We start from the raw sequence: 14,866 nt of genomic DNA, 5'->3' as shown, positions 1-14,866 counted from the left end.
ACTGTCCAGGGAGCGCCAAGGGTAGGTGCCTCGCTTTGAGTCACATTTCAAGTGGAAAGGAGACTCCTGTTGCAGTTCCGTGGTGTCGCATTTCAGTTCACTACACACAAGCCACTGCCCTCTTGCCTGGGGGCTCCCCGCTCTTCTCACGGTGGCTTTCCTCTCTGCAGAGACCTCTGCGCGAAGTATACCTAAGCGCATTGTGTGCGTCGTCGGGAAACGGCGAACTACTCGCAGTCCCACGTGGATTTCATTTTTTTCCCTTTACCTACTCTTAGGGTGCGTGGTAGGCATCAGTATCCACCTTAGCTGCCCTCCTTTGGGGTTTTTCGTAAAACTGGAAAAACGAGAAGAAATTGCACTTTAAATTTAGTTTGTTTTTGTTTTTGTTTTTGTTTGCGACGGAGTTTCATTCTTATAGCCCAGGCTGAATTGCAATAGGGCGATCTCAGCTTACTGCAACCTCCACCTCCTGGGCTCAAGCGATTCTCCTGTCTCGGCCACCCGGGTAGCTGGGATTGCAGGCCCCTGCCACTTACCCAAGGCTAATTTTTGTAGTTTTAGTAGAGATGGGGTTTCACCATGTTGGCCAGGCTGGTCTCGAACTCTTGAGATCCAACCGTCTCGGCCTCCCAAAGTGCTGGGATTACAAGTGTGAGCCACCGCGCCTGGCCTAAATATTTATTTTTGAGACAGGGTCTTGCTCTGTTTCCCAGGCTGGAGTGCAGTGGCGCGTGATCACGACTCACCTGCAGCCTCGACCTCCTAGGCTCAAGCGAGCTTCATGCCTCAGCCTCCTGAGTAGCTGGGGCTATAGGCATACACCACCACACCTGGCTCATTTTTATTTTTATTTTTGTAGAGATGGGGTTTCACCACGTTGCCCAAACTGGTCTCGAACTCTTTCCTGGGCTCAAGTGATCCGCCCGTCTCAGCCTCCCAAAGTGTTAGGATTACAGGTGTGAGCCACTGCACCTGGCAAACGCGACTTTTTTTTTTTTTTTTTTTTTTTTGAGACAGAGTCTCACTCTGTCGCCCGGGCTGGAGTGCAGTGGCCGGATCTCAGCTCACTGCAAGCTCTGCCTCCCAGGTTCACGCCATTCTCCTGCTTCAGCCTCTCGAGTAGCTGGGACTACAGGCGCCAGCCACCTCGCCCGGTTAGTTTTTTGTATTTTTTAGTAGAGATGGGGTTTCACCGTGTTAGCCAGGATGGTCTCGATCTCCTGACCTCGTGATCCGCCCGTCTCGGCCTCCCAAAGTGCTGGGATTACAGGCTTGAGCCACCGCGCCCAGGCTTTTTTTTTTTTTTTTTTTTTTTTTTTTTTTTTTTTTTTTTTTTAGGCTGAGTTTCGCTCCATTGCCCAGGCTGGAGTGCAGTGGCGCGATCTCAGCTCACTGCAAGCTTCGCCTCCCGGGTTCACACCATTCTCCTGCCTCAACCTCCCGAGTACCTGGAACTACAGGTGCCCACCACCACGCCCGGCTAATTTTTTGTATTTTTAGTAGAGACGGGGTTTCACCGTGTTAGCCAGGATGGTCTCAATCTGCTGACCTCGTGATGCGCTCGCCTCAGCCTCCCAAAGTGCTGGGATTACAGGCCCGGCCCAAACGCGACTATTTTAACACCATTACACTCAATGTTATAACTTGACACGCTGGAGTGCCTGCCACAGGGTGAGGAGCCCTCTGGCTCTGTCCAGCCAACTTCTGAATTACCTTAAATTTTTGTGGCCCGGCGTGGTGACTCACCCCTGTAAAAATTAGCCAGGCACGGTGGCGGTCGCCTGTAGTCCCAGCTACTCGGGAGGCTGAGGCAGGAGAATGGCGTGAACCCGGGAGGCGGAGCTTACAGTGAGCCGAGATCCTGCCACTGCACTCCAGCCTGAGCGACAGAGCAAGACTCCGTCTCAAAAAAAAAAAAAAAATTTTGTAAGCTACTCACGGCTGTGGTTATATTTACATATGAATAGTTTGAGGGCTTGCTGTGCAGCAATCACTGTTCTAAGTGCTTTACGTATATTAGTTCATTTGCAGCTGATTTAATCCTGTTAGATACTTTATTTATTCAAAGGAGAAAACAAGCTCTGAGAAGTTAACTTGCTTAAGGTCACGTACATATGGTATGTGAACCCAGTATATAGTGAATACAGAATTTGAACCTAGGCTCCAACTTTTCTTCAGAAAGACGTGTAGATGGGTAGGGTAAGGAATTCCTTCTCTAAAATGTCATAATAGAGTTCCCTGTTCAATTCAAAAGTACCTGCTCTGAGAGTTCTTTTCTGGATAACGGCTATAGTGCAAAGGGCATGTTTTTTAGTTCGCTATCAGCCGTCAGCACATTTTGGACTTGAACCCTTTTTTTTTTTTTTATGAGACGGAGCTTCTCTCTTGTTGCCCCGGCTGGAGTGCAATGACTCAATCTCCGCTCACTGTGACCTCCGCCTCCCGGGTTCAAGCCATTCTTCTGCCTCAGCCTCCTGAGTAGCTGGGATTACAGGCATGCACCACCACACCCGGCTAATTTTGTATTTTTAGTAGAGACGGGGTTTCTCCATGTTGGTCAGGCTGGTCTCGAACTCCGGACTTCAAGTGATCCGCCACTTAGCCTCCCAAAGTGTTCAGATTACAGGCATGAGCCACCGCGCCCAGCCGACTTGAACTCTTTGGAAGAGCCAGTTGGTGAGACGCTATCAATCTGGGCCATATAGGAAAAGCCAAAGTCTGTTTTTTAAAATTTTCTACTCTCAATACAACACAATACTTCTGGTCACCAAAATATGTGGATTTCTCCCCACCAGCAACCCATCAGTTCTGCAGGGGACACCAGCTGGATGTCCTCTGGTTCAATTCAATTCGTCTCACACTGTCAACCTGGAGATACTGTCAGATCCCACTGGTTAAGGGCTCAGTCCCACAAGACTGTGCCCCTCCTTCAGAAGCCAGTTATGAGTTCAGGCCTCCAGTACTTTGTTTCGTTTTGTTTTGTTTTGTTTGTGAGACGGAATCTTACTCTGTTGCCCAAGCTTGAGTGCAGTCGTGTGATCTTGGCTCACTGCAACCTCTGCCCTCCCAGGTTCAAGGGATTCTCCTGCCTCAGCCTCCAGAGTAGCTGGGATTACAGGTGCATGCCACCATGCCCAGCTAATTTTTGTATTTTTGGTAGAGACAGCATTTCACCATGTTGGCCAGGCTGGTCTCGACCTCCTGACCTCCGGTGATCTACCCATCTCTGCCTCCCAAAGTGCTGGGATTACAAGTGTGAGCCACTGCTCCCAGCCCATATAGGATGGTGGTGAGCAATTTGGCAAGGAAGAAATTAAAAAGCACATAAGAACAGTATCAAGACCTTTGGACTCAGATGACTTCCTGTCCAAGATTCCCAGCTGTGTTTGTGCAAATAAGACTTGATAGTAAGCTGGGTGCGGTGACTCATGCCTGTAATCCCAGCACTTTGGGAGGCCGAGGCGGGCGGATCACCAGAGGTTGGAAGTTCGAGACCACCCTGACCAACATGGAGAAACCCTGTCTTTACTAAAAATACAGAATTAGCCGGGTGTGGTGGCACATGCCTGTAATCCCAGCTGCTCACGAGGCTGAGGCAGGAGACTTGCTTGAACCCAGGAGGCAGAGGTTGCGGTGAGCCGGAGATTGCACCACTGCACTCCAGCCTGGGCAACAAGAGCGAAACTCAAAATTAAAACAAAAAAAAAAAAAAAGAAAGACTTGATAGTAGTGGAAAACAGGGACAAGAAGACACTTTCTTTCTTCTCAGGTAGATCCCCAAAACTGAAAGCCATTTTCAATCCTGCCACTTGCTCACTAAAGATTTAGGGTTTAGGTCCAAACCCTAAATCTTGGATTCCTTATCTTCTCAAACATGCTCTTGTTTGCTTGATGCCTGGGACGAGTGGCCAAGGCCGACGTTATTAGACGTTGGTTAATCCCTAATTTCGCCAGGCAATGATGGCCTAGGGTTTTCCGGCTTTTGAAACAGGAATTCAAGACACTAAAACTTGTGTTGATGGCATTTTGGGTTGGGGCTTTTCACAACTGATGACTCTGGAAAAATAACCCATGGGAAACTACCTTATGAGACCCTAGATCTCGGTTTAGCAGTTCACCACAAAAGTGGTGGGTGTTTTTTTGGCTTTTAATTTTAGCTGCTTGCCTCTGTTTTTAGTTCATGTGATTGTCTCCGCAAAGGCAGTGAATGTAGAATTCTCCCTAAGGTCAGCATTTAATTATTGCCTCACTCTGGCTGCTATAGTATTACAACTCTTGGAACGTACAGCATCGATCCTACTATTAAAGTTGCCTGGAGCATGCCAGCACGTTGGACATCGGCGTTCCAGCGACTGCCTCAGTCACTGAATCGAGTGGGAGGCTCATTTTGCAGTTTACTATCTCCGTGAGCGGGTCCAGGCGCGGAACCTGTTCTATGACTCCATTGGGTCCTGCCCTTGTCCGTCATCGTTAGGCTTACAGCGCCTACTGTTTTTCAGTACGATTTGCAGGCTCAGCACCGCCTCTGGAAACAAGGAGAGTGAAGGGGCGTTGACAAGTAACGTTGTTTGTATTTCTCTCCTCATTGGATGGCTGTTGTGTCAGTCATACTCTTCTCTGCTCCCGTTGGCGGGAAGGCTTCAGGCGGGTAGCGGGGACTCGGTATTGCCCCCTCCCAAGCTGGGAGCAGGGCGCGTGACGTCTCAGACATTTGTTGTTGGGGTTTGGGCCTCATTAATTATTCATTAGGTACTTGAACGCTCTGCAGGGATTGGTGGCTGAGAGGCCTGGTCGACTGTTTCTTAGCTAGAGATACGTGTCATCCAGTACGCGGCTGGAGAAGTTTTGCATAAATTATTCCGATAAGGAGCGGGGCGGAGCTCTGTGCATAGATTAGTCAAATGAGCCGGGGAGGGAGGGAAGCCGGCTACGAATTAGCCTAAGTTATTAAAGATGGCGGCGGAGCGCAGTCGCTCCGCGATGGACTCGCCGGTCCCGGCCTCTATGTTCGCCCCCGAGCCCAGCTCCCCGGGGGCGGCCAGGGCCGCGGCGGCCGCCGCCCGACTCCACGGCGGCTTTGACTCGGACTGCAGCGAGGACGGCGAGGCGCTCAACGGCGAGCCAGAGCTGGACCTCACCAGCAAGGTAGGCCCGGGCGGCGGCGGCGGGCGCTGAGGGGAGCGGGCGGCGGGCGGAGCAGTTTCCGGGGCGACGGCGGGGCCAGCGGCCGTCCTCTCCGCTGGGAGCGCGGAATGGGAGGAAGGGGAGGAAGGGGCCGAGCCCGCCCACCTGCTGGTGTCCGGGACGTGCTGGGGCTTGTGGCGCGAGGGGCCGTCACCATGGTCCCCGCACCCACCTTGGCTCCCCGCGTCGCCAACCCAGCCTCCCGCCCTCCCGTCTCCCGCCGAGATCGCAACCCTTCGGCTATGCCACGTGGAACGGGGGTGCCCGATGCCGGCAGCGCTCCGCGCGGTCCCTGTCCCCGCTCAGTGCCCCTCCCCGTTCTTCGGGTCCCCGCTTGAGGGGATTCGAAGACCTAAAATCTCCTCTCCTGGACCGCGCGGGACAGCAGAAGGGCGAGGGGGCCCGGGCAGGGGGCCGAGACGCTCGCGAAGACAGGTAGTCGAAGACAGGTAGTCGGAAGGCAGGGCAGGGTGGCAGCCGCGTCTCTTCCCAGACTCGGGAAAGGAAACTCAGCTGGGGACGAGCATGTCCGAGAATGTCTACTTTTCGAGGCCACCCGAAACAAAATGGAAAGATGGGTAGGCTCCTTAGTCTCGCTATCCTGGGAGTGGAAGCTCATCCTGTATGAGTGGAGCAGTGAAGGACGTTTAAAACCGTGTCTTCTGAGGTGTCGAGAAGGTAGGCAGGAATTAAGGGCTCGCCAACGGCTTGACATTGTGAAGAACAGAAAAGTAAATATAAGATGTGACTGGTGTTTTGAAGGTGCTTAACGTTCCTTAGGGAAAGAATGCCAAGTTGGGAGTCAGACAGGGCTGAGTTCTCTTTCCTGCCCTACCATCGAAAGCCTCTGTGACGTTGTACAGATGGGTTGTAAAAATTAGAAATATATAATAAGACATCTAATAGTGCCTGATGCATACTAGAGACTCAGTAAATGTTTGAAGTGAACGAGATAGTTCCTAATTTCCTGTGCAGATTAAATAGCAGTAGGTAAAAGACAGAACACCAATACCACCACTTACGTGTGTAGGATAGTTACAATAGACATTTTATCCAGCTTTGAAATTATTTGTGACTTTTTATAGTTTATGGCGGCAGATTTGCATGAAACTTGGTCCTAAACTGGAAGGAACTTTCCCTGCAACCTAAGAAAGTTATTTTCAACTGCTCTTTACCCTTCTAGTCTCAGTTGAGCACATGGAAGCCAGCTAGCCTGTCAAAGTTGGTCCTGTCTTGTGCCTTTAATGCCATAATGAGGATGGCCAAACTTAGAGAGAGGGATGGCCAGGATAATGTAAAAGACCCAGGAAACATCCAGGTTACAATTACAAGCTCTGATGAGTCAACTCAGGAAGTTACAAGATTATGGACCTGACTCCAGAGCAAACAAACTGGATGTCAACACATGGTCAAGGTGCTGAAGAAACATGGTAGGAAATTGCAGGGCAGAGTTGCAAAGACGGTAGTACCTTCATTTCTTGACCAGCTCATTTAATATTCCTAGAAGTGTTATTTCATCACATAGCTGGGGAAGTCCTCACAATTAAAAAAAATCATATGTATATTAATATTGATGATCTCAAAAAGAAAAAGTGACGGTGTGGAGGGAGAGAAGGGTTGGATTGAATAGATTGATTCCAGAGGAACAGATTAGAAGCTAAAGGATCATATCCTTACAACAGTAAATGTGGAGACCTAAGGCTCCGAGAGCTTCCAAAGGGAGAAACACTTAGTGAATAGTGGTGGCTAGTTTCATCCAACAAGGTTTTTCTGGGAATGATTGGGTGAAGAAAACCTTGTAGTTTCACATTTATTGAGCTGTGGACTAGATGCTTTACATGTTATTATATTTGCTGTTTACAGTGGCCTTAGGATGCAGGTAGTATTAACTCCGTTTTATAGATTGAAAAACTGAAACTCAGAGGGGTTAAATTCTTTGTCCAAGGTCACACAGGAGTAGTTAGAGAATGGGGTCTGATTGCCAAATGGCTTCCCCAAATAAGTGGTTGATACTTGAATGTTATTGGCAGACATTGGCAAAATGATGGTGGTAATACTCCTCGTAGTGGTAATGGTGATGGTGTTTTGTTGATGAAGATGAGTCTTGCAGGCAGTTTTCATTCCCAAATATTCAATATAGCTAAGAAGATAGAACAGAATTCTTTTGTTATCCTGGGAGCCACTGGCCTGTGGGTGAAGCGCATGGAGGTATATGAGGTAAATGTCCTGTGGGCTTCCAGATGTCAACTGCAGGTAGAAGCCTTTGGCATGTAGATGGAAGGCACTGTGCTTTCTATCCACAGTGCCATATTCTCAGTCACTTGGGTCCTGCCCCTCCTGTTAAGCAGCAGGAGGCAGGCTGCTTGTGCCCTCTTTACCATGGGTTATGGCTCAGACATACACATTTTAGTATATCATTTGGCTCATATAAGGCCTGAGGCTCAAAGGCTACTTCAGGAGAAGCAGAGAGGGCATGAAGGGGCTGTGCAGCTTTTTTAGATGAGGGTGCTGTGGGTTTCAGTCAGAATCTTTGGTTAGGCTATATTGATCGGCTTTGGCTGTGGTGCTCTTCTAGCAAGTGTGGTCCTAAGGCTGTTGGTTTCTTTTCTAGCTGGTTCTAGTGAGCCCTACTTCAGAGCAGTATGACAGCCTACTTCGGCAGATGTGGGAGAGGATGGACGAGGGATGCGGAGAGACCATATATGTCATTGGGCAGGGATCAGGTGAGCATAGTTTTCCTTTCACTTTATTTTAAAAAATTATTGGGCCGGGCGCGGTGGCCCTGCCACCTGTAATCCCAGCACTTTGGGAGGCCAAGACAGGTGGATCACCTGAGGTCAGGAGTTTGAGACCAGCCTGGCCAACATGGTGAAACCCCATCTCTACTAAAAATACAAAAAGTTAGCTGAGCGTGGTGGCGGGTGCCTGTAATCCCAGCTACTCGGGAGGCTGAGGCAGGAGAATTGCTTGAACCTGGAAGGTGGAGATTGCAATGAGCCAAGATCGCACCATTGTGCTCCAGCCTAGGCAACAAGAGTGAAACTTTATCTCAAAAAAAGTAAAAATTATTTAGAGCACATTTTCCCCTCTTTTTGAACTTTTCTGCTTATGTGTCTTAGTTACAGTGATTCTTTAGTGTCTGCAGAACTGTTTGGAGTACATGAAAGTACAAAGCGAATGTTAATTCTGACCTTAGTGGCCATGATATGGTTGACTTGAAAGATTCACTTTCCAAGCAGTTTTATAGATGCTTCCTTTTTGCCTCCAGTACTCTCCATTTGCATAAGAGGAAATGAAGTACAAAGCAAAGGAACTTCTTGTCTAAGGTAATAGGGCAAGCCATAGTTAGGTCTAGAATTAAGCTTATTCCTGGGCTGCTGGAGGTCTTCCCTTCCAAGCTCTGTTTATAGATCCCATTGCTACTTATTTTCTGCTTAGCTGAGGACCTCTGTGATTCTTCTTGGTGTCAGCAAAGAAAAGATGCCCAGAATTCCTCTCTTCAGTCAGGCTCCTTGCCCCAGACCATACTGACCATTTAGTCTGGATAGCTGGGATAACAGAGGTCATCAGACACATAGACTTGTAACCATTCTGAAAGGGACTAGTTATTGTTCTCCAAGCTGCTTATTCCTTGTAACAGAACCTACTATTTTAGAGGAAGGCAGCCCTTACAACAATCCCAGAGTATATTACGGTTTTTTTCCCCTGGATGCTCCTAGTTGACAACTTCAATACAAGACCTGCTTGCCTTTGTCTTCATTATGGGATTATCTTTGCTGAAATGACAGCTGGGGATGTTAACGATTACGATTCAGCCCATACCAGCACTTGTCTCTGTCATCTTTGCAGGAAGTCCAGGTGGGCCTGGATGCATCATTAAAGAAACACTTTCCTTTGCTGAATGTAGGCTTTGTAAAGCCAGGTAGTAATTCTTTTGTAGTTTGAGTTGAAGATTGAAGAAATCTCAAAACCATTCTTAAACTATTTGACACATATCTATTAAGTATCTTCTAAGGCTTGCGACTGTTGCAAAGCTCTTTTGGAAACTTAAAATCCAGTCCCTGCCCCAAGGAGGAAAGAAGGCATATACACAAATAATCTCCATGGGAAACAGTATTTGGAAATGTAAGAGTGACATAAGGAAGAAGGATTTGCTCTCCAGATGCAGCTGTGCCTTCCTTTGAAATATCTTTCATATCTGTTCTTTCCTTCCCATCCTTGCTGCTACCTCCCTAGATGCGGGTCTTACCACCTAAAGGAAGGCATGGTCAGAGAGATAGGCAAACTAAGAGGTTGCGCATCAAGAAAGGAAGAGAGTTGATTAGCATTATCAAGTGTTACAGAGGCAGCAGTGAGTGCCAGGTTCAAAAGAAAAAACAAGCACTTTGGGAGGCCGAGACGGGCGGATCACGAGGTCAGGAGATCGAGACCATCCTGAGTAACACAGTGAAACCCCGTCTCTACTAAAAATACAAAAAAAAACTTAGCCGGGCGAGGTGGCAGGCGCCTGTAGTCCCAGCTACTCGGGAGGCTGAGGCAGGAGAATGGCGTGAACCCGGGAGGCAGAGCTTGCAGTGAGCTGAGATCCGGCCACTGCACTCCAGCCTGGGTGACAGAGCGAGACTCCGTCTCAAAAAAAAAAAAAAAAAAAAAAAAAAAAAAAGAAAAAACATTCCATTTGTTGACCAGGAGATCATTGGTAGCCTTTTGAAGCTTTGATGTCAGGTGCACATCTGGCCTGCTCTAATAAGATGAACCACTCAAAGATCACTTAATGATTGTAGAATTTCAGGAACCACATATAGGTTAATTTTGACAAGTGTTGAGTCTGTTCTTTGAAGACCCAGATTCTTAAGACTACCTTTTCCCCTCATCCTTTTATGTGGACTCTGAATTTTACCATGCCTTGACAACTCACAACTAATTAACCCACCCATGGCAAAGCGTAAGATGTCAGACATTTATTAACACATCTGTATACCCAAACATCATCCTCGAATCCACCAGGTGGATGCCATTAGATTCATAGTGACTCCTCCTGCTGGAATTATTTACAAATAGAGATCATAACTAGTTAAACAAGTTGAACATTAAACAGAAGATGAACCCAGATACAGGGCCCCAAGGAGTCAGTTTCATCAGTGATTCCCTTGCTGCTTCACCTCTGTTTATCACGTCCTTTCTCTGTAAAATGGGAAAAATGACACCTTCTTCATCCTACCTCAAAGAAATTTTGCATAGAGAAATGAGACATTTAAAAATTATAACCAATGTAGAGGAATGTGCTCTTTAAGTATACATTCTCAATGTTGTTATTTTAAAAGGGGGCAGTCTGGCCTAATCTATAGGATCTGGAGCCTGGCAGGCCTGGATTTGCCTACTGAATCTTTTCCTTGTCTTAAAATGGGGATAATAATAGAATCTCTCCCATGGTGTAGTAGTGAAGATTAAATGAGAATTCGAGGAGATCATCGGGAATAGTAAGCATTACATAAGTGTTAGCTAGTATTAGTAGTTGCAGTAATAATTGTTTTAAGGGTCCCAGGTTGTAGTTGATTTATCGTGAGATTTCTTTCAAAAAGAAGGCTCATGCCTATAATGCCAGCACCTTGGGAGGCCAAGGTGGGCCAATCACTTGAGGTCAGGAGTTCAAGACCAGCCCGGCCAACATAGTGAAACCCCATCTCTACTAAAAATGCAAAAAATTAGCTGGCATGGTGGTGCACTGCTGTAATCCCAGCTACTCAGGAGGCTAAGGCACAAGAATCACTTGAACCCAGGAGGTGGAGGTTGCAGTGAGCTGAGATGGTGAGTGAGACTCTGTCTCAAAAGAAAAACAATAAAAAAAAAATAAAAGTTCAGGGGACCTAGGAGGAGTATTAAGTCTTTTAAAATTATTATGATTATTATGATGATGATGATTTTTTTTTTTTTTTTTTTTTGAGACGGAGTCTCGCTCTGCCGCCCAGGCTGGAGTGCAGTGGCCGGATCTCAGCTCACTGCAAGCTCCGCCTCCCAGGTTCACGCCATTCTCCTGCCTCAGCCTCCGGAGTAGCTGGGACTACAGGCGCCCGCCACCGCGCCCGGCTAGTTTTTTGTATTTTTTAGTAGAGACGGGGTTTCACCGTGTTAGCCAGGATGGTCTCGATCTCCTGACCTCGTGATCCGCCCATCTCGGCCTCCCAAAGTGCTGGGATTACAGGCTTGAGCCACCGCACCCGGCCATGATTATTTTTGAGACAGAGTTTCTTTCTGTCGTCCAGGCTGGAGTGCAGTAATGCGATCTCGGCTCACTGCAACCTCTGCCTCCTGGATTCAAGCAGTTCTCCCACCTCAGCCTCCCAAGTAGCTGGGACTACAGGTGCCTACCACCCTGCCTGGCTAATTTTTGTATTTTTAGTGGGGACAGGGTTTCACCATGTTGCCTAGGCTGGTCTCGAACTCCTGACCTCAGGTGATCCGCCCCCACTTCAGTCTCCCGAAGTGCTGGGATTACAGATATGAGCCACCGCACCTAGCCGAGGAGTACTAAGTCTTTGTGGAAGAGTCAGGAAAGGCTGTGAAGAGGAGCTGCCCCTTTAATTGATTCTAAAGAATGAGTAGGAATTTTCCAGGTAGATGGAGGGAATAGTGAATGGGCAGAGGAAACCATTCTCACAAAGGTGTGGAGGCATTGGAGACAGGAATATATAGTGGACCAGAAGTAATCCAGTGGGATGAGTGGAGAGTATGAGGTCCTGTGTGGTAGGAGGAGAGGCTGGGCAGAGGAAGGCAGGGCTCAGATTCTCAGGGTCCTTAAACGCCAGGCCACAGAGGTTAGACTTTTATTCTGAAAGTCTAGGGAGTCTTTGCAGCCTGTAGAAGAGGAGAATACATATAAGAAAGGTAACTGAGCCGGCAGGATGGAAATCTGATTAGTGTCTGGCATGGCTGAATATGTGGCCTTTAGTAATTGGACCTCTGCAGCTTTTCTCTTCCACCTTTGTCTCCACCTCCACAGAGTGAGGAATGTGATGCATGCTGGAGACGGGTAATGTGACTGACCGAGAGCCCTGATGGACAAGGTGACATTGGTGATAGCCCGTGGTGGGGAGCAGGACCTGAAAGAACAGGGGCAGGGGAGATTGAATAGAATTTCGCCAGCCTTCTCAGGAACACTCCCAGCAAGCCCTTCTCTAACCCAGAAGGCTTTCGCAGCTCACTTGGCCATGCATTTAGAAACTACTCATCCCAGCCGCTCCCTCTTTGTTCATTTGTTTTACATTTTACAAACATTTGAGGACTTGATGTAGAAGGCATTGGTTGTGGGGCATCAGGAAATTGTTGCGGTATGTTCCTTGTTTTCAAGATGCTTATGTGTTGTGCGGGGAGGGGAGGATGTGTATCCAAAACACTGTTGCACAAGGCAGTACTTTGCAAATGTAAGGGAGACACAGACGTTTGTGGGCAGAATGAGTAGGATTTTGCCAGGAGGAGATGCACTGTTAGGCTTCCAGGATAGGAAATCATGAGCAAAGGTATAGAGCTAGGATCCTGCAGAGAACCCCAGCACAAGGAAGGGGAGTGCTGCGTGTGTGATGGGGCCGCTTGCACTGGGACAGAGCTTACAAGGGGAGAGTGAGGAGGGAGTATGGCACAAATGGGGAGGCTGTTAAGCAGCTGGGCCTGGGGAGCCATTCAGAGGCTTTGACTTGAAGTGACAGCATCAGAGCTGTGCTTTATTTAGGACCTTAAGGGGTTGGTTGGAGGGAATAGACTGAATTTGTAAAGACAAAAGTTAAGAGTCTATTGTGGTGGTTCAGGTAGAATAAGAGCCTGAATCAGGCTGGTGGCTGTGGATTGGCAAAAAGGGCAGACATCAGGGAAGGAGGCAAGGTAAAATGCTAGAATCAGCAGGACTGGACTGAGAAGACTGGTGGCTAGAGAAGATGGTATTGTCATTGTCAGAAATAAAGAAGGAACTGGTCAGGCAGTAAGAGGAACCCTTGCTCTGGAGGAAAAGGCTCTAGGTTTGGAATCTGAAGACCTGAACTCATGGCCCCTCCCAGCTCTGAGATCTCCCTAGGTTCTTTTTACCCCACTCTTAATAGGGAACAGTAATGCCTACCTCATAAGATTACAGTGAGAAATAAAATGGTTTATTAACATTGTTAGTGTTTGTGCTGTTTAAAAGAGGGTTGGGGTGGGTGTTGAATTTGGATATCAGACTTCTAGGAGTTATCATCCAGGCAGTTGGAAATTCAGTCTGGAGTTCTGGGCATAGGATGGTGTTAGGAATGAGTGTTTTTATAGTTTTCAAAATGACAGCTGAAGCCATAGAACAAGATGGCCAAGGGGAAGTTTGGAGAAAACAGAACAGGACCACTGACAGACTACTGGAAAAGACTGGCATTCAGGAGACAGGAGCCAGGGGACAGGGGTGGGGAGGCACATCAGGAGAGGTCAGGTGATGCGTGAGCAGGGCAGGAGGGAAGTGCTTCAAGAGGGAAAGGCAGAGTGGCCAGCAGTATCGAATGCTGTGGGAGTCAAAAAGAGGGCATTAGATAGAGAGTTTAGAAGGCCACTGGTGGGCCAGGCATGATGACTCACGCCTGTAATCCCAGCACTTTGGGAGGCCGAGGTGGGCGGATCACTTGAGGTCAGGAGTTCGAGACCAGCCTGGCCAACATGGTGAAACCCTGTCTCTACTAAAAATACAAAACTTAGCCGGGCATGATGGCGGGCTCCTGTAATCCCAGCTACGTGGGAGGCTGAGGCAGGAGAATCGCTTGAACCCGGGAGGCAAAGGTTGCAGTGAGCAAAGATTGTGCCACTGCACTCCAGCCTGGGTGACAGAGCGAGACTCCATCTCAAAAAAAAAAAAAAAAAGGCCATTGGTGGCATGTGACAGCTGCGGTTTCTTCTGTAGTGGGCAGATTCCCAGTGAGTAGATGGTGGGGTAGTACAGTCAGCATGCGTTGATGACTCTCGAGATGTTTGATGGTGAAAGGAAAAACAGGAGATGGTAGCTTTGCAGATAAGCAGGGGCAAGGGAAAGGGGGTGGTTTTCCTTTCCTTAGTTTAGGAGCTTGTTTGGAGTGGGAGGAGGAGAAGAGACAAGGAGAATACTTGGTGTGGGGGAAGCGAATCACACATGCTGAAGGGGTTAGCCAGCTAGGGAAGGAACAGGGGCGCTTGGAGACAGGACAGCTGGGAAAGGCTGAGGGAGTGATTGTGGAAATTAAATCCAACACCTCCCAGAAAGCAGCTGACAGGTTGTCATGTAGTAGGAGCTCAATAACTGTTTCGTCGGTTGGTCCTGCCTTCTGTCTGATTCCCTTCCTTGTCCTGAGCTCAAACTCATTTCTCCAGCTGCTTGCTGGACATATCACCTGAGCCACCTCAGTTAAAAATCTTATCTCTAAAATGTTTCTGAGTTCCTCCCCCATTTTCCTCCATCTTTCTGTCGTCATCATCTCTTGCCTGCATTATTAGAATTACTTCCTAACTGGACTCCCCTGACTGGTCTCTCACTTGCTGGTGCACACTCGGCACTGCTACCCAGGAGATCTTTTTAACCCACAGCCATCCAATCATGTTACTCCCCTGCCTCAGCCCACGGGTGTCTCACTGCCTGGTGCAGAAGGTGTGTCGCTGCTGTCCGTCTGTTGTGCTGCTTCCACCTCTCATGTGGTCTCCC

The 14,866-nt window shown here is 48.2% G+C and overlaps 1 protein-coding gene across 4 annotated transcripts in view; it reads left to right on the top strand.

Annotated features, from left to right (window-relative positions):
• The first annotated feature begins 4,795 nt into the window (after positions 1 to 4,795).
• The window catches only part of GTPBP1 (GTP binding protein 1), a 66,319-nt gene continuing 56,248 nt past the window's right edge, over positions 4,796 to 14,866 (top strand). For 2 of the 4 annotated variants that reach the window (XM_077948317.1, XM_077948318.1), the window contains exons 1-2: positions 4,945 to 5,148; positions 7,799 to 7,910. In XM_077948317.1, coding sequence (XP_077804443.1) covers positions 4,957 to 5,148; positions 7,799 to 7,910 — 304 coding nt within the window. In that variant the 5' untranslated portion in view covers positions 4,945 to 4,956. Of the gene's footprint in view, positions 5,149 to 7,798; positions 7,911 to 14,866 lie in introns of all 4 variants that reach the window. The other 2 variants (NM_001266496.1, XM_015150327.3) reach the window with 2 other exon arrangements.

This window comes from Macaca mulatta, chromosome 10, assembly GCF_049350105.2.
Source record: "Macaca mulatta isolate MMU2019108-1 chromosome 10, T2T-MMU8v2.0, whole genome shotgun sequence".
NCBI classification, from domain to species: Eukaryota; Metazoa; Chordata; class Mammalia; order Primates; family Cercopithecidae; genus Macaca; species Macaca mulatta.
This window is presented reverse-complemented; position numbering and strand designations above follow the sequence as displayed.